At 41.6% G+C, this 20344-nt stretch overlaps 1 protein-coding gene across 1 annotated transcript in view; it reads right to left on the minus strand.

Moving 5' to 3' along the window:
- The window catches only part of LOC150089096 (salivary peroxidase/catechol oxidase-like), a 52338-nt gene that overhangs the window by 16472 nt on the left and 15522 nt on the right, over positions 1-20344 (minus strand). Inside the window, exons 4-9 of the mRNA XM_090369814.1 lie at positions 16603-16853; positions 8928-9110; positions 7658-7810; positions 5103-5204; positions 4893-4997; positions 1066-1201 (exon numbers count right to left, since the gene is read on the minus strand). Coding sequence (XP_090225940.1) covers positions 1066-1201; positions 4893-4997; positions 5103-5204; positions 7658-7810; positions 8928-9110; positions 16603-16853 — 930 coding nt within the window. The remainder of the gene's footprint in view (positions 1-1065; positions 1202-4892; positions 4998-5102; positions 5205-7657; positions 7811-8927; positions 9111-16602; positions 16854-20344) is intronic.

Raw genomic sequence — 20344 nt, forward strand, 5'->3', positions numbered from 1 at the left:
ACGGAAAGGGAAATAATGATTGAAGGAGAAGTAATTGAAAAGGCGGAGTCATATACTTATCTGGGACAAGTTATTAGCTGTAATAATGATAAATGGCTGGAAGTCAAGAGAAGAATAAATTTTGGATGGATAGCATTCAGGAAATATAGTCACATACTGAAGAGCAATATCCCAGTTTGTCTGAAACGTAAAATAATGAATCAATGTATACTCCCCACCATGACTTATGGAAGTGAAACTTGGGCACTCACCAAAAGAATGGAAGAGAAGCTAAGAACTACACAGCGAAGAATGGAACGAATTATATTGGGAATCAGACTGTTAGATAAGAAGAGAAACACATGGATTAGGCAGCAAACTCAAGTAAAGGACATTCTTATCAAAACTAAAGAACTAAAATGGTCTTGGGCAGGACACATAGCTCGAAGACATGATGACAGATGGACTAAGAAAATAACAGAATGGTACCCAAGAGGAGCTAGAAGAAAACCTGGAAGACAAAGGCGGAGATGGATAGATGGAATTCATGAGTTTTTGAGTAGTAAATGGATGGCCAGTGCTCAAAACAGAAGGAACTGGAAAGTTGCTGGAGAGGCCTTCATCCTGCAGTGGATTGAAAATGGCTGATGATGATGATGATGATTAGTATTAGTATTAGTATTAGTAACGGCCGCATGGTGCAAGAAAGCCTATGGCTTATGCTGCACCAGCCAAAAAAAAAAAAAAAATGATGATGATGATGAGTTCGGAATTGTATCTCAAATCGGAATAAATTTGCGCAACTTTGTAAATGTACAGTCCCAATGGCGCTTCGTTCAGAATAAGAGAAGGAAGACGATTTTAAAATAAGTGGCGCTGATATTAAAAGGGTTCGGAGACACGAAATTGCCAAATACAAACAGAATGTTTTGTTAAAATTCCCGAATTGAATTGTTATGATCAATTTGTTTTACATATTGTACGGAGGGATTTCACTAACTAACTAACTCGGCTACGGCTTAAGAATTCTCAAAGAAGATAGATCCGTTTAAAAGAAAAAAGTTTTAATTTTCAGAAGGTCCTTACCTTGACTCAAAGAACACACAGTCCGCTGACCAGCAAGGGTTTAGTTTCTTCAAATGCCTAGCAAGCGTGTTGTGTTGTCTGAGAAACATGTTGTGTACTATGGTGAGAGAAGGCTGTTCGCTAACCCTTGGATCGCCTGAAAACAGAAAACGCAAACTCAGTTACTTTAATACATCATTCCAGGTATTAAAATCCGACCAAAGCAACGAACAGAGATGTACCAAAGTGGTCTCTTTTTACCATTCTCCAAAGGTGAAATTACCAAGAGTAGAGGGAGCGAATTTTTGTCAGTCTACAAAGCACACTTTCCAAAGCTATGACGAACCAGATCTATAAAGCTGTCGTTAATATAATTTGGGCACATGAGAAGCCACGAACAGACCGTTCGTTTCATCCTGCTGTGCTGGGTGCTGATCAGAAGGGTTTCTTTCCCGATTACTGATTATCCCTCTAAACTTAGCATTTATTTTTGGCCATAGCCAAAAGTAAATGCTAATAATTTCATGTTCAACGATTCCGTGAGAGAAAGAGAGACTTGGGTGCATCTTCCGAACTAATAGATACCATTACCAACCACACGACTGTAATCTGATTCCTCGCCACCGTATAATTCGAGCCTGCGTGCTACTCTCGTTGATAACGATGTCACTCTTACTGCTAAATGTGAAGATTTCCTTTTGGTTAAATAGATTTTATTTATTTGTGAAACAAAACGGAGTTGAACTAACGCTCTACGAGCCGCCCTGTCCTAAAATATACTTACTCCTCCCTGCCAAGGGAAGGGGAACCAGTCAAGAGAGTCCGGTTCAGATTGCCAATAGTGGCGTTGGGCAGCGTAGCTGCACTATCATTCATGGTCCAGTCCGGTATTTTGTCACGCTTGAGATGCAGGTCTACGTTTGGGATGTTGTCTTCTAGTCCAGTTCTTGTTCGTGACGTAGGTTTCTTCTTTTTAGTTCCTTTTATAGTCATTGGTGTGTGTGGTCATGTATGATGTTTTTGGTTCTGCGAGTTGGTGTTCGAAATTCACTAGTGGGTAACCAGTGGTTTGTTTTGTGTCTGTTTGCTTTTTTTCAGGGTTAAACAGTAGGCTCTACGGTGGTCACGGTAGGGTCCTTAGTCTGGTAAAGATCTATGGGGAAATTGTGAGAGAGCCCGGGTAATGGTCCTCCTCCAACAGTATGAGTTGCTCCCGATCCTTTGGGTTGAAGTGGATATTTGCGATGAGATGGCAACGGAGGTCTTCGTAGAGGGGGCAATTGTGCATTAAATGCTTCCACGTTTGCTCCTCACCGCATTGGCATAGTGGTGATTCTACAATACCAAAGGCAGCCAATTTTGCATTGAAAGATCCGTGCCTTGTGAGAACAAAAGTGGTGTAGAGGCCAGGTGAGAACCAAGGCGGTTGGCGTGGGTAGACTTCCATGATAATTTTATGGTCACGCTGCCCTTTGTTGAGTCCGCCCATCTGGACTGCCAGTTTTGTCCAAGGAAGGTTGTAAGGCGTTTCTTCTCTGTTACCTTATTATTTTTTTTAACAATGTTACTAATTCGAATCTTCTTTCGATTTTTAGACTACAAAAAACCAGATTTTTCAACTCTCGCCGCAGAATATTTTTGTTGTAAATGGGTCTTTCTTTAACTGAATTTTTCAGTCATTTGCTGCCCACTGGATCTTCTATTCTGACACACAATTCGCTTTAAATTCACTCACCTTCTTAGACGCTTTATCGAATTTATTCTTTTTAGAGCTGCATTCCCCTTTCGTTTTCCACTACTCATTGCATACTTTGAGATGGTTGCTTTCGATACACCAGCGATTTCTTTCGTTTTTTAAAAATAACTGGAATAACGAGCGTTTGCCCTTCTTCCCGTTCGAAATATATAGTCTTGTTATCACGGATGCTCTGTAACAAAGAAAACTTTGGTTTCTTTGGAGAATATCAAGAGGATTCACAAACGACAACTTTCTTCATAGCGTGTTGGATCTACAGGATGGTTTGTGTTCAGGCATGCCGCCTATTAAAGGCTTCACGAAAGGGTTTATTCTGCATGAGACCAGCTGCCTGTGTTCCCTTATCAAGACTCCCAAAAGGAGTTCTTGTAGGCAGGAGTCGGGATAAAGGAAACCCCTAACCTATCTCGTATAATTTGGATTCAGAGTCTGCAGTGTGCTTCTAGAGAGCTGAGTAGTGGAAGAATTCAGGATATTGCTTTCAGAATCGAAGTGTTCTTCCTTCACAGCTTGGAAAGGTAGAAATTTTCATCCACGTAGCTTGAAGTTCTGTCGAACCACAAGTTTAAATTCAACTCGGTATCCATTAAAATCATTACTTAGAATCGATGTCGACTCTGGTTTTATATCTGCTACCACTTCTCAACCCTTCTAGAAATCGTTATTAGTTTGATGCACACTGTGCTGCTACTTTAATAGGTACACCTATCTAGTAACGCGTGGAGCCTACTTTTAACAGCCTGAATTCCTATAGGCGTGGATTGAACAAGATGCTGAAAACCTTATGCAGGAATGGAGTACCATGGAGACATGAGTGTGTCACGCAGTTCCTTGAGATTCGACGGAGGTGTAGGCCTGCAGCGAACAGCCCTTTCAGCTCATCCCAAAGATGTTCAATAGGATTGAGTGGGCCACTGCAGCAAAGAAAAGTCATTGTCATGTTAATGGAACCATTCCATAGTGACTCGGGCTTTGTGCACCAGCGCATTATCCTGCTGGAAGTAACCAGCTGATTGAGGATAAACTGTCAACATGAACGGATGCACTTGGTCAGCAACGATGTTCATTTTTCTATGTGGCATTCAGACGTGAATCTATGGGTATCAATGGACCAAACGTGTGCGAAGAAAACATTCCCCACACCATAACACTTCCCCCACCACCTTGCACAGTAGTCGTGAGACATGACAGATCCACGGATTCATGTTGTTTTCGCCATATTCTGAGGCTTCCATCAACATGATGGAACACATCACAAGGAACTTCGACTCGTCAGACCAAGCAACTGTTTTCCAATCCTCGATAGTCCAGTGCTGGTGCTGATGTGCCCACAACAGGCGCTCTCTTATTCTTCATTGATAACAAAGGTACGCGATGTGGCCGTCGGCTGTTGTAGCCAATTCGCGACAAAGTGCGACTAGTGGTCCGTTGCAATATTTTGTTCTGCGCACCAAGGTTGTATTCTGACGTGATGTGCGACATTGTGGCTCATCTGTTTGCTTGCACAATTCTAGCCATCCTCCTCTGACCTCTCTCATCAACAAGTGATTTTCTTTCACAGGAGTGCCGTTGAAAGGATGTTTTCTGTTCGTTGCACCATTCTCGATACACCCTTGAAACTGTGGTGCGTGAAAAGTTCAGGAGAACTGACGTTTCAGAGATGCTTTGTCCAGCACGTCTTGCACCTCCTACCATGCCACGTTCGAAGTCCGTTAGATGAATCCTTTTCCCCATTATGGCTACGGTTTGTACGCTTAACTGATACTAGAAAGGTTGTTCTGCTGAATTTATATCCACAATTGTGGTCATGTGACTTGCAACGTTGTGGGACAAATCATTTGTGTGCACAGCAGGGGTGTGCATAATAAAGTGTCAGCACAATTTATCAACAAAAAATTACGAAAAAAAAACACTTGTAGTGAATTCGTTTGTGATTTCTCGTTGCTACGTAAAATCGTTCCTGTTTTCCGGTTACAGGAATCAGAAATGTAGTTTAATGCAGTCTGTTAATCAAGGCAGAATCTTTTTTTTCTTCTTTTTTTTGCTTTCGTGAGGATTTTCTTACTCGCAATGAACGTTCAAGTGGTCTTACCTGCTTTGAAGCACACTTCTCCTTTGTCCTGACACGGGTCGTTTGCTAAGTCGGTGTTGTCCGGGAGGATTTCACCACACTTGGTTTGGCTTGATCTCAGCGTACCTTTAAAATAAAGAAAGTGAACAAGATCTTAGATTTAGCCTCTTACTTAATAACTCTCACAGATACTTGATGATCTATTTTGTGCGTTGGAAAAAGCGAACTCACCATCCTCCTTATTCCGCAAGCTGTCGCTCTCTTCCGGGGAAACGCCGTACACTTGCGAAAGGTCTATAGGACTGCTCTGAATGTTTGGCTGAATGCGGCTACCTGGGGATGGGCATAAAAACATAGTTGCATTAGTAAAGAAATAAACGGCACATACATTTTTAAATGGCAAAATATCACCAAAAATATCGACTTGTTGAGAATGAAAAACTGATAAAACATTATTCTCAAAAATTAGTAGAGAATATTTATTAGAATTCAGTTTTGTACGAGCGGTTACTGCCTAAATTGGAACACACTCGGATCACAGGCACGATTCTATAATGGTAAGGAACCGAGGTATCCTATCAGAAATTTATCGAATATGTTCTGTGGAGATAAGGGTGTGATAATCCCCTGTACAAGACAATTGTGAGACCACACTTTGAAACTATGTCCAAGTATGGAGACTGCACATAAAAATAAGAAAGAAAAGGAGATAAAATAACAGAAATTATGCGTTTCCCTCCTCAGGTACTTAACTATCCAGTTCACCTTTCTTCAAACTGTCAGCCACAACTACCTGAGAAGGCAACCTGTTCCAGTAATCAACAACTCACTGGCAAAAAGAAAACGTCTTGCAATCTAGTCTAAACCTCTTCTCCTATGATTATAACGAATGACCCCTAGTTCTAGAATTCTTCGTGACAGTGAAAATTCCGCCTTCACTCATTTTACCAACTCCTCTCAGAGCCTCATAAACCTCAATCAGATCACCTCTGAGGTGCCTAGTCCACATAATCGAAATCTTTCCTCTTTTCTTTCACTCTTCTGCCGAACTCACCTTGCGAATTGCTCCTCTGTGGACTCATTCAAGAAGTCTCACTGTTTTTATGGATGAGGTCTCCATACTGGGACACAGTATTCCAAATGCGATCTTTAAATTGCCTTATACGGTGGGATTGCGACCTCCTTATGTCTACAGAACAACTTTCGACAAATCACTGATAGCACACCTTGGGCTTCGCTTTCCTGGCCGCCTGTTTACACTGCTCAGAAAACTTCATATCTTCCCGTATCGTAACTCTCACATCCCTTTCTTTCTCTACCGTTTTTAATTCAACCCCGCCAAGTGTATAATTAATTTATTTTCGGGTTGCCATTCCCCAATTTTAAGACCTTGCATTTTGCTGAATTCAAAGCTAGCTGCCACTTCTCTGACCATCTTGAAACGTGTTGAAGTCATTCTGAAGGAGTGTTGCTTGGCGCTAATCATTAACGACTCTCCCACTCTGTACGTCGTCTGCAGATTTTTACGTCACGCGCTTTGTACCTTCGTCGATGTCGTTTACGAAAATCAGAAACAAAAGTGGTCCAAGAACCGATCCTAGGAGGGACCTACTTCTGACGTAACACTAATCTGAAGAATATCTATAATCATAATATCTAATATGAAGAATATCTATTAATCACATCTTGCGATCCATCTTAAAATCTTTCCAGTAACCGAACGTATTTCAGCTTGTAGGGGAACCTCTCCTGAGGGACTGAGTCAAATGTCTAATATCCAAATAAAATCTATCGAAATTGTTCCCTACATCCAACTCACGAGTAAATTGTGTCAAAATTTCTAGTCAGGTTGAGTAAAACCTGATTTTCCCTTAATAAAAATTACTTAGTGGCCTTCAGGATTCCATTTCTATCTAAATGTCCCTGGACTGCACTCTTGATCACTGCCGCGAAGGTTTTTTCCTACTATTGAAGTCAGATTACCCGGTCTGTAGTCACCGACTCCACTCTTAGATCCACCTTTTTGTATTTGCACGTTGGCATTTCTCCAATGCAAAGATTTTTTTCTGGGTCCAATGGTGCCCTCATAATTAGCCTCAATGGTTTAACACTGTCTGGCGGCTTCGACAAATTACTCCAGGAGCCTTACTTGCCTTTAGACTTGAAAGTTTTTCTAATAAACAGTCACCTGTAATTTCGAAATCGCTAATTTCATATGGCCCAAGCTCACTTGTACTCCTCTTCTCAGCATGAAGGTTCAGTAAGACAGTTCTTTCGTCAGTAAAAGACCAATGCAAAGATCCTCTTGAAATACCTGCAGAGTACCAAAGTTACCTGGAAGAATTTAACTTCGCAGAAATACTTTAGGAATTTAAGGACTGTATTTTATAAAAATATTGTGTCGATTCATTTCTCAAAATTACCGAAATATGACTTAAAATTGCAGAAATTAAATTTAACCAATAATTTTGTGTATCAGAGGCTTGATTTTAATCCCTTCGGTTAATCTGCTGGAGCCAACTTTGCTCTCTTCGACTGCCCACAGCGGGATAGCGAGTGCTGTCAACAACGCGGCCGCGCTCAGATTTAGACAGAGAGCCCAATCCAGATCAAGTGAAGAGGTCTGAACACCCGTGATCATAGAATTTATTCGAGAACGATATGAGCTCTGTGGCTTAAGTTCAATCTGACACTCGTTGTATTTGCTGGGATTGGACCAGGAAGGGTCCGATATATGAATGAAACACGCAGTCTGTGGAGGATGTGGCTGAGGAGAGAGCACTTACCGATGTCGCAGGTGGGGCACGCAGCGGAGCGGACGAAATTAATGCAGGAGATGCCGCACTTCTCGAAAAAGAAATCGTCTTTGGACACCGGGATGGGGAAACACTGGTCCTTGTCTTTGTTGATTTCGGCGCAGCAGTTGAACGTCTTTCCATCTGCAAGCATAAACAAAGAGCACGTGGATTATTGCACTCAATTTGTATGTATGTATTTATGGTCGCCGGTGGCCCCTAGACCCTCGTCCAAATCCACCTTATTTGTTATCCATTCTACGTGGATAGGGACCAGCCAACACTCTGGCAACCGCTACCCAGCGCCCGACCCCTGGCACGCCGAGCCAGACCCGGGTTCACCAAACTGTGTGTGTGTGTGGTACTGCACCCTCCGGTAGAACTGCTAGAGCAGAGGGTGCCAGCAATCCCGCTCCCAAGTTGCTCGGGCCTGGGAGCCAACAAATAAAAACAACAAAAACAAAAATATAATAAAAAATAATTAATAAATAAAAAAATAACAAAAAAACCACAAAACACACCGCCCACCAGATAGTGGAAACCCAACAAATGGAGAGAGAAAAAAAAAAAAAAAAACTCCCAGTCAAGCCCGCAGGTGTATTTATCCCGTATTTGTCCTATTTTGCAGTGCCTAAAAAAAAAGAAAAATAATAAATAAAAAATAAATAATAAATAATAATAAAATATATCAAAAATATAACATAAAAAAGGTAATACTCCAGAGACCGGTACCGCTTACAAAATGGCGTTGAAAAGAAGAGGGGGGGGGGAGCAGTGACGTACGGTTGGTAACTCCGCCTACTCACTGCATTCCCCCTCTTCTTCTCGACGACTCCACGTGGCGGATGTGACGGCATGACAGCGTGTCAGAGCTGAAAAACGACAAAATTAGCAAAACTGTAATTTTTTCTGAGCAGCGAGTAACAGAAATGCAATTTATTCGGAGAACAGAAAATGTCACGCAACGTAACAACATCTCAGAGTTAAAACGAATCAAAATTAACACGAAACCAATTATTTTTTCGAAACAAGAAACAAACAGTAAAAGCACGTCCGGCCAACGACCGGTTTTTGCTCGAATCCCTCCCGAAGTCTTTTTCACTAAACACAATACGCCAGTAGAATTCTTTTTAAAGAACGTAGCAACTGACACAATACTAGGACACGAGGAGATGGGAAAAGAAAACTCACGAGCGGCTTCGTGGGTAAATTGTGAGGTAGCGGGTCGGGCCAAAAATGCATTGTTAGTTGCATTCCTTACCTGGTCCCACGATATTAGGGGTGAGGCTGATGTCGTGATCCAAAAACTGCCCGATCGCCATGGTCATGATGGTATGCTGATGATCCTTAATCGGCTCCTTCTCGCCGTGAATTATTCGGGAGACGTCTCTGGGACTGGGAAGGGGCCCTCCGTCTGCTCCTTTGATCCTCGGCTTGGTAATTCCTGCAAAAATTGAAAGCATTTCTTGTCAAAAGAATTCTGGACTCCCGCTTAACTTGGCCAATTTTAATTAAGGAGGTGAATCCAGTCACAACAAAAGAAAATGGGCGCACGACGGATTTATTTAACATTGTTTTTTACGCTATTAATAATACAATTTGCCTATTTAATAAAAAAAATCAATAGTATATTTTCTGGATGAAAAAATGAGTTTCTAGGGAGAAACCTTATCGTCGCCTGAGCCCCACTAACTCAGCAACGTTGTGAAAAAGTCATAAAAATTCCTAACGTTATCGACGGCATTCAAACTCATCTCTTCTCTAGCAGTGTAAAGAAGTGGGTCGTAGTAAGAGAGATTACTGCAATAAGGAACACAGAAAATGTTACACACACGAGGAGAAAAGTGAGGTGGTCGTTGTAGGGTTTTAGGAGCATCGGCGACTAAGCCATGTTGTTCCAGTATATTGCCTGTAATTTGCGTGTGTTCGGAGGTCGGTTTGGGGAGTACAATGTGTATAGAAAGAATAGACAGGACAGGACAGGAAGGGAGGAGGGGTTATGCTATTAGTTAAGAAACATAAAATCCAAGGAAGTGCGTCCAGTTGATTTTGGTGGACAATGCAATATTGAGTCAGTTTGGTGTGACATAAGCAATGGGAGATCAAAATTGAGAGTAGGAGTGTGCTATAGGCCTAATGACTCTGATAAGTATAATAAGGAACTGTACAGGGAAATACAGTGGGCCAGTAAATCAGAGAGTCTTATAATGGGGGATTTTAATTTCCCAGATATTGACTGGAATTTGGGGGCTGGTTACTCGCACACTGGCAGGGCTTTTGTGGATTTATTGGATGATTGTTTTCTACATCAGCATGTTCGAGAGGCAACTAGAGGGAGTAATACTCTTGATTTGATTATCAGCAGTGATTCTTCATGCATTAAGAATCTGCAGATAAATGAACCACTAGGTGGCAGTGATCACAGTGTGCTGAAGTGGGATTTACTCAAAGAGGTAACTACCATTAGGGGTAAAGGGAAGGGTTATTGCTTCCGTAAAGGCGACTACGATGGACTGAGACAGTATTTAAATTCTATACAGTGGGACCAACTGATGATGTTACCAACAGCAAATTCAAAATGGGAAGCATTCAAAGAACGTATCTTGGAAGCTACTAGGCTTTACATACCAACTAAGAAATATTGTTCAAGGTTTAGGCCTAAATGGATGTCAGATGAACTAATGAGACTGGTGACATTACAGAAGTCGATAGTAAATGCTCGAAAATATGTTCACATAACATCAATACGGCATGTGATCTTTCCAACGGCTAAACAAGAATAAAAGCGGTGGACCATGCTCGATATACGGTGTTTATAAGATTCTGTGGTAACAAATCCCATTCTTCCACCAGCGCAGTGCTTAGCTCACCATGCAATGCGACACCCAAGGGAGTCCGAATAACTATACTTGCACATATCCGATCGAATTTAAGCCTGGGGATCGTGCTGGCCACGGCAGTCGCTGGATATCTTCAGTTTCAAGATATTCCACCACTTCAGCTCTGTGTGCAGTGGCGTTGTGGTGCATGAATAGAAAATCTGGGATCTGTTCGAGGATCTGTTCTCGGTATCTCTGCACAGTTACACTACCTCTGTCAAAAACACGAGTAGGAGTGCGGCCGTTCATCATTATTCTGGCCCACACGAAAACACTGCCTCCATCGTGTTTCCTTCTCTGATGTTCGAGCAATGGTGTCGCATTCCTCGTTGTCTGTAATTCAGCCCAGACACCGTAGGATGGAGTTTTGTCAATCAGTTCTACCATGGAGAGACTGTCCAAGGCTCATCGGTAGAATTTTTTACAAGGACGGGATACACATCATACACTTAAACAGAAGGGATGCAAGAATATTTACTGTCCAGGCAGGGTTAAGTGGTTCGGAAGATTGTTAACCTGCGTAGGGGGAACACAGATTAATAGATTAACAGGGGCTACAGGCAGAAGTGAGAGTGATTCTTGCACTGCTTCTATTGGAACAAGCAGCAGCAGCAGCCTGGAAAGCAAGGTGCAGGTGATTTCAAGGACTGGTGGAATTCATCGTGGTACAAGTAATACATGGCATGTGTTCGGGTAACTAAGAGTAGAAACAGGTGCGTGTTTACTTGCAAGTACACCAATGTTAGGAGTATATTAAATAAATTTGAATTTGAAGTGCTGGTCAAGACATCAAAGGTGGATATTTTTCGGATATCAGAGACTAAATGTTTGTTCATCAAAACAAATGGTATGTGGAATTTGAATGTGGGGAGTACAAAGTTTTAGGTAAGGATAGGAATGGAGAGAGTTATGCTCCTTGTTAACAAGCACGCACGATGCACTCTAAGGCGGTTCACCCAATTATAGATGGCCAGTGCAAGCTGAGTCAGTTTGGTGTGATATAACCAAAAAAAAATGTGCTCATTTCACACAGGGAAAACAAAAATGACAGCTGGAGTGCGTTACACCCTAAATGATTGCGATGACCATAACTAATAACTATACTTGCACAACTTTAACTTTCCAGATATTCAATGGAACCTATGGGTGGGTCACTCAAACAATATCACGTTAAAGAGTAAACAAGGAACCATCAAAAAAAAAAAAAAAAGGAAAGCAATAGAGTTCTCTCCCGCCATTCACTTAGCCCTTCTTGGTTAGAGCGCTCTGTATTATTTGATACTCTCCTACAGTTGCCCTGTGTTTCCCAGACACACTGGAAAGAGTTATTCATTTGTAGGCGTCTCTCAGGCGTATTTAGCAAGGTTTTTCCTGTTTTTTTTGTCCAGCAAAACAGGCAAATTAACCAGAGAACACATCGTAATTTGTCTACACAAATACAGATTTATGTAATAGTAGTAGAAATGGAGGCATGAGATGCAAGAAAGTAAGCATATGCGCTTATGTGGCAACAGTTAAAAAAAAAAAAATTCACACATCCATTACCACTAAATGTTTGTTCAGTTCCTCCTTGAATTTATTTAAACTATCAACTTCCACAATAACAGATGGAAGTTTGTTCCAGCAATCAACTACCCACTGGCTACAGGCAAACTTCCGCACATCTAATCTACAGCTGTCTTTTCTTAATTTCCATTTATGCCCCTCAGGTTCTTAATCTCAGCAAGTGGAAGTATCTCGTCAGCATTGAGCCTGCTCAACCCATTCAAGGCCTTATACACCCACCTCAATCAGATCATCTCGCAGGTGTCTGGTTTCCAGCCACTGCAATTTGCAGAACTTAAGCCTCTCTCGGTAAGAGGATCCCTTCATTCCCCTCACCAATCTTGTTACTCCTCTCTGTACACGCTCAAACAAATCTGCATCCTTCCTAAAATGAGGCCTCCAGACCTGTACGCAGTACTCAAGGCGTGGCCCGACCATTGCCTTATACAAGGGGATAATCACCTCCGCTTTCCTGTAACAAAATTCCTGTATATCAAACAATACTCCATGACTTGCTCTGGCAGCCTGCCAGCATTGCTCATTAAACTTCAGATCTGACTGCACAATTGCCCCAGGTACATAATATTAAAATTATTTTCTGCATCCAGTTCCTTTGTGACTTACATCATAATATCTAATCAAATTGGTCAGAAAAGCCTCCCTTTAACAAACCCATGCTGTTTCTGAATTATTGCTGCAGTCTTGTCTAGATGATCCTGCAATGCATCCTTAACCAGTGACTCCATTAATTTCCACGGAGCAGCAGTTGAACTAACTGGTCTGTAATTATTCGTGTTGCCCTTTGATCCCCCTTTGTGTATCGGGGATACAGCTGTGGACATGTGTTTTTGTAAGGGCCGGCTCCTAGAACGTCTGTTCTCTCAGCCTGGTATCTCTGTGAAGAACAGTATCACTACAAATGGGCCAGTTATGTGTGTGTGACTGAGGTTTGTGTGTATTCTGTTGTTGTTGTTGTTGTGTTCTGGCCACTTGGCTGCCTAGAAGCATCAGTCACCTGGACCGATGATTCTGGGTACTTGTCCACACACCACAGGAAAGTGGGCCAGATTCCTCCGGTTGCCCATTCCAGAGGGGAAAGAAGTGAGAAAAAAATATAAATAAATAAATAAAAATAAACAAATAATAAAATAAATAAACAAACAAATAATAATAATAATAATAATAAATAACCTCTAAATTAATCCCTGGCTTGTAGCCGTAAAGGGTATTGGGTACAACATGTTCATTTTGTATGCAATAAAAAGTTCTTCGTCTTCTATAATTTAAAAAATAATAATAAATAAATAAAATATCCCGTGGTGTAATAAAAAAAAAAGAGAAAACAGCTACACTAGTGCAGAGAGGGAAAAAAAAGTACGCGAGTGCAGAGCGCGAAGAAAAAAAAAAAGAGAAAGAAGAAAGATAAATAAATAATGAAAAGTTTTAAAATTAAAATTTAAGCTGCTGTTTGGGGATCCCCATTCTTAGCCTGTGTTATTCTGTAGGAGGTTTTCCTGAGCGTGAATACTTGCGTTGAGAAGTTCCAGCAAGTTCTCTGGTGTCTGTAGCAGAATGTCCAGTTAGTTTTCAGTGACAGGGATGGTATTAGCTAGCTTGTTGTTGTTGATATGGGGGTTTCATGGCGCATAGACTACTTTGGCTATAATGGATTAGCTAGGTCTTGCCTCAGGTCCTCGTAGAGAGCGCACTCGAAGAGAATGTGAAACCAATTCTCCTTGGCACCGTAGTAGCAAACATCTATGGGTATCAGGCCTAGTTGGAAGAGTTTCTCGTTCAATGAGCCATGCCCGGTGACTAGGAATGATGTTTCAAGAGATAGAGAGAGGCACTTCTGTCGGAGATACATTTGCACATTTCCAGTCCATGGGGACCTACCCTGAGTCCAAGGATGCTCTCATAGTTATGACTAAGGGTCTGCTTAGTTCCTTTGCCACCTCCTTTAATATAACTGGATGTATCCAATCCACCCCAGGTGAATTTCTTATATTTAATTTGAACAATTTCACCTCCTCTTTGCTCTCCGTTAGTACAAAATCGTTTAGCTCCCTGTTAGAGTTTAGTAAACTTCTGTCCTCCCCTTCCTTACAGAATTCCTCATGTGTGAATGTAGATGCAAAATACGCATTGCTTGTCACCTATTTAAGCAGGATCATCAACAGTCGAACCATCGATATCAAGTGGACCAATTTGATTCATCCCCTTTCTTCTACAGTTTATATAAGAAGTCCTTGCTGTTTTTTATAGCATCCTTTGCCAAAGATTTCTCGTAATCTGCCTTAGCTTGCCTAACCTTGCCTTGATTGCAGACAAGCTTATGTCTGTCTGCCATATGCTTCTGTGTCTCCTGATAATTTATATGCATCCCATGCATTTTTCTTCTCTGCCACGTGTCTCATTAATTCCTTATTTAGGCCTAAACCTTGAACAGTATTTCTTAATTGGAATAAAAAGCCTAGTAGCTTCCAAGTTTAATTCTTTGAATGCTTCCCACTTAGAATTTTCTGTTGGTAACATCATCAGTTGGTCCCACTGTATAGAATTTAAAATATGTCTGAGACCACTATAGTCACCTTTACTGAAGCAAAAACCCCTTTCTTTACCCCTGATGGTAATTATATATTTAAATAAATCCCATATCAATACACTGTGATCACTGCCACCTAGTGGTTCCTTTATCTGTAAATTCTTAATACACGAATTATCACTGCTGATAACCAGATCAAGAGTATTACCCTCTCTGGTTGTCTTTCGAACATGCTGCTGCAGAAAACAATCATCCAATAACTCCACAAATGTATTGCTAGTGTGCGAGTGACCAACCCACAAGTTCCAGTCAATAATTGGAAAGTTAAAATTCCCCATTACAAGACATTCTGATTTAATGGCCCACTCTATTTCTCTGATCAGTTGTTCGCTGCGCTGTACTCATCAGAGTCATTAGGCCTATAACAAACTCCTACCCTCATTTTTGTTTTTTTAGTGCTTAATCTCACACCAAACTGCTCAACATTGCACTGTCCACCCGTGTTAACTGGATATATTTCCTTAGATTTCATGCTTTTCTTAATTAATAGCATAACCCCTCCTCCCTTTCTATCCTGTCTATCCTTCCTGTACACGTTGTACTCCCCAAATTCCAGTTCTGCACTGTTTATATCTGTGTGACACCACGCCTCTGATCTCCCAACAATATCCGCCTTTGATGTCTTGACCAACACTTCAAATTCATCGGATTTATTTACCAAACTCCAAGCATTGGCGTACATGCAAGTATACACGCACCTATTCTTATTCTTAGTTACCCTAACACAGCCCATATATTTATTTCTTTAATGATGACTCCCTCCATTCCCTGAAACCCTCAGCACCCCGCCCTCCAGGCCGCTGCTGATTCCAATAGAAGCAGCGCAAGAATCACTTTCACCTCTGCCAGTGGCTACTGTTAATCTATTAGTCCTTGTATCCCCCCCCCCAAGCTAGCAGTTTTCTGACCCACCTAACAGTGCCTAGATAGCATCAGCAAATATTCTTGCACCCTTTCTATTTAAGTGTATCCCATCCCTGTAGAAGCAGTTTCTCCTGTCAACAAGCACAGACCAGGCTGAAGAAAATTCTACCCCTTGAGCCTTGCACAATCTTTCCAGGGCGGAATTTATTGACAAGGATCTCATCATATACTCCATCCTATTAAAGAATTACGGGTGACCCTAATGCAATGATAATAAAGATAAATTAGTAGACGTGTAGGTGCCTAAAAGGACCCCTTGAGGCAAGAGCTGGCATTTGCAGTGTTTGCTTCAATGGGAGGTTCTTTGATTTAAATTGACTTTTAACCGATACATTACCGAACTAGGAATAATACAAAGCATTTGCAATTAGGACCAGAAGAAATTTTGAAAGCTGCTTCCTCCATATTAAGATAAATAATTTACATATTTGCGTTAATGTTTTGCAGCTGTTTTTGTATTGGCCCAAATTTCCCATGTCAACAGATGCAAAACGCTATGCTCGATCAGTGTTGAGGGCGAAAGGTAGGTGAAGGTGGTCACTTGCACCATTTCTCGCGTATTGCAAAATTATTAGCCTTCTCCATTGTCCGTCGTAGTGGTGTAATGGGAAAGCGAGTACCCACTCGAGGATTCTCATTAACTGAAGTATACTAAAGTGTTGTTTTCAAAACTTGATTGATTTCAGTTAAATCTTTTCAACTACTCTTAAAAAGTGGCCTCAGAGTGATTCAAGTGAAACAATCAGATTCTGGTGATCCGATAGCGATAATGTGATATTCGAATCTGATAATAACGCGAAGAAGGAGCAAAGCGATTGGAAAAACCATTCGTTGGACATTGGAAGAAGACGGAAAATTAGCGTTGTAAAAAATAATTCACATTAGTTCATTGTGGACTACCTCTCAATGTCCTTCTCTTAATACACTCTGGTAATATTATTAGAAAACGAAACGGATTAAATATGAAAGTAATGTTATCCTACCATCGTCGTAGGCATTGGAAATGAGCCTTAGAAAGCAGGTGTTGGCTGCTCCCAGAGCAGGTTTCGCCTTGTTGTTACCACTTCCATCGAAAGATCGATATTCCTTGGTACAATTGCCACAATTTATGGTATTTTCTGAATCTGACACATTTGCGAACTTCTGGCAGGCCTCTTTATCTGCTTGCAGCTCGTTGCAATCTTCGCTGAGCTTACTGCAGCAGTCTTGGAATTCTTTTGTCGACGGGTCTTGTCTGCAATAGAAAAGAAGAAACAATTGGTGAGTTGCCACAGCTTAAGTAAAATAAATGCTTGAACTTCAGAAGGATTTGTCTCAGCTAAGAATTTTTTTTGAAGACTACGTTTTTCTGTGTGATCGTCCGCGTTAAGCGCCAAAGAAACTAATGAGGAGGCAGTATTTGGCCTGTAAATTGCGTGTATTCTGGGATTTGCCTGCTTGCTAGAAAATAAACCGGAGATACAAGGAGATAAAACTATGCAGTCCTAGCCTGAGACAGAACTAACTTAACCGAAACTAACTTGCGAGAAATCCCATAAAACTTCTTCGCGTCATTGACAGGATTCGATCTCGATATGGGCAATCAGTCAGTAGCAAAACTGTACCCATTTCCTGGAATGAAGTAGGCACAGGATTGAGTTGGCGAGCGCCATTCCAGTTCTTTCTTCAGATGGAACTGTGATTCGGGCGGGTAAGCCAGGGCCAGCCAGTACTGAGAACACTGCTCGACAAAATTAACAGAACAAAATGTTTTTCATTTTGTTCTGTTAATTTTGAAGATTTTATTGTGAACAGCGTCGCCGAAGGCGAATTCATGCAAATTTCGAGTATCCAACAGAAATCGGTCTACCACCTTACAAAGTCGCACATTATGCAAATATTAAAGGAATGAAGTGATGTGGTCCCAACACGGGTTGGGACCACATCACTTCATTCCCGTTTTTGGCTTGCTCAGTGGAATAGCCTCATCTCCAGTACTCAGGATGGCAAGTCATCGTCGTTTAGATGATTCTTTTAGATGGCGGGCCATTGGACGACTTGAAGCTACGCAGTCTCAGGCGGAGGTGGAACGTTGGTTTAATGTGTCACGCAGTGTTCTCAGCACTATCGCAAGAAGAGCTAGCCAAGGTCGCCAGAGGGCTACGTCAAATAGACCACACCGCTATCCGGCTCCTACGATGTGCTGACGTCAATTGTCTATTGAGGTTGCTGCAGCCACAGGTGAAAACATTTCCAACCGGACTGAGTTAAGAAGGCTCAATTCAAGTGGACTCTACGCAAAGGTGTCAGTGGTTTGTATCCCACTAACACAAAACCACTGCAAAGCTCGTCGAAACTTGTGCCATGAACATGTGACTTGTACCCTTGACAAAGGGGGTAGAGTTCTGATCTGTGATGAGTCCCATTTTAGATTACAAACAGATTCTGGACGTTATTTCATCTAGAGACAAGGAGGAATGCGGTACCATCCCTTCAATATCAGAAAAAGGGATACTTACAGTGGAGTCAGTGTTCTCGTGTGGGGGGGAATAATGATCAACGGTTGCACCCTCTTCATGTTTTTCATAGGGGTTACGTAACTCACATCGGTCTAACTGGTGGTTTAACAACAACATCAAGGTAGTGTTTGCAAAAAAACAAAAGGCTTACAGAAAATGGCAGAAAACCAGAACCGCTGAAGACTACATCGCTTACAAAAAAGAACGGGCCTGTTTCTTAAAGCACAACTTTGCAATTTCTAAAAAGCTTAAAGAGTCTAAAAGAATCAATAGTAACTAGAATACCAACTTCACCATGGATGAAACTTTATTTAGGGAATGGGCAAACAGTACCTTTAGAACCTCTCCAGATCCTAATTTAAAGTATAACTCTCTCAGAGAAGACAATACCAGTTGGCTGGTAAATTATGAATAACATGACTCCATCCGGATCCAACCTTGATAATAGACTTCTCCTTACAGAAATCACAATAACCAAAGAAAAAATGTAATTCAGGCATTAATGGTCTCCCAAATAAATCTACTTCTGGCCCTACTTCTGATATGTTTCCCCCTCTTCATCATGAAAGTAAGCAAGTAGTCCATTTATCATTGAGGTCTTGCTACACATATTTAGAGAAACCCTACACACTGGAGTTAGCATTAGCATTAGTAGAGGCATTTGATGCAAGAAAGCAAGCTTATGCAGCATCAGCCAAAAAAAAAAAAAAAAAAAAAAAACCACTTCCACTTCACCCCTCTGTTCGTTCAAAATACCTGTCCAGTTGAGCCTTAAACTTATTTAGGCTATCAACCTCCACCACAAGGGATGGAAGTCTGTTCCACCAACCAACCACCCGCTGGCTAAAGGCAAATTTCCGCACGTCTATCCAACATCTGTCTTTCGTCAATTTGAATTTATGCCCTCTCAGGTGATTTTTCTGAGCTAGAGGAAGAATCCCATCAGCATTGAGCATGCTTAAACCATTCAAGGCTTTATACACCTCTATCAGATCACCACGCTGGTGCCTAGTCTCCAGACACTGTAATTTGCAAAACTTACGCCTTTCTTCGTAAGAGCACCCCTTTGTTCCATTCACTAATCTTGTTGCCCTTCTCTGTACTCGTTCCAGCAGCTCTACATCCTTCTTGAAATGAGGCCTCCAGACCTGTATACAGTACTCTAGGTGTGGCCTGACCATCGCCTTATACAATGGAATAATCACCTCCTTATTCCTGCTGGAAAAATTCCTGTATATCATTGACAATACTCCATGAGCTACCCTTGCAGCCCGTCTGCACTGCTCAGAGAACTTCATATCTGCCTGCACAACCACCCCCAAGTCCCTTTCATTCTCTACCACTGTCAGTGTAGTACCACAGAGTTGATACGTTGCTCTGGGGTTGCTGTTTCCCATGTGTAGTACTTTACATTTGTCAATGTTAAACTTCATTTGCCACCTCTCAGCCCATCTGTTCAACCTTTCCAGATCCTGTTGCAGCAGCATAGTGTCAGTAGTGTCCTTGACAACCCTGCCAACCTTTGTATCGTCTGCAAACTTGGACATTAAGCCCGATATACCATCATCAATATCATTTATAAATACAGAAAACAATAATGGACCCAACACTGAGCCCTGAGGGACTCCACTAATAACATCAGTCCACGATGAGCAGTGTCCATTGATTACCACTCTCTGTCTTCTCCCCCTCAACCACCCCTTTATCCATAGCAGCAATTTGCCTCCAATGTCACACTGCTCCAATTTGTGTAGCAGTCTTCCATGTGCAACAGTATCAAAAGCCTTTCTAAGATCCAAGTATATAATATCAAAGTTATTCCCTGCATCCAGTTCTTTTGTGACTGCATCATAGTATCCAATCAAGTTGGTCAGGCAAGACTTCCCCTTAACAAAACCATGCTGTGTCTGAGCTATAACTGAAGTCTTGTCTAAATGATCCTGCAGTGCTTCTTTAACCAGTGCCTCCATTAATTTTCCTGGAACAGAAGTTAAGCTCACCGGTCTATAATTACTTGTGTCAGCCTTTGATCCTCCTTTGTGAATTGGGGTCACATTTGCACATTTCCAGTCTATGGGTACCTCCCCTGAGTCCAAGGAAGCTCTCATAATTATGGCTAAGGGTTTGCTTACTTCCTTTGCTGCTTCCTTTAATATAACTGGATAGATCCCATCCACCCCGGGTGCCTTTCTTGTGTTTATCTTCAACAGTTTCTCCTCCACTTTAC

Source organism: Mastigoproctus giganteus, chromosome 3 (genome assembly GCF_048544385.1).
Source record: "Mastigoproctus giganteus isolate SK-2022 chromosome 3, ASM4854438v1, whole genome shotgun sequence".
In the NCBI taxonomy this organism is placed as follows: domain Eukaryota; kingdom Metazoa; phylum Arthropoda; class Arachnida; order Uropygi; family Thelyphonidae; genus Mastigoproctus; species Mastigoproctus giganteus.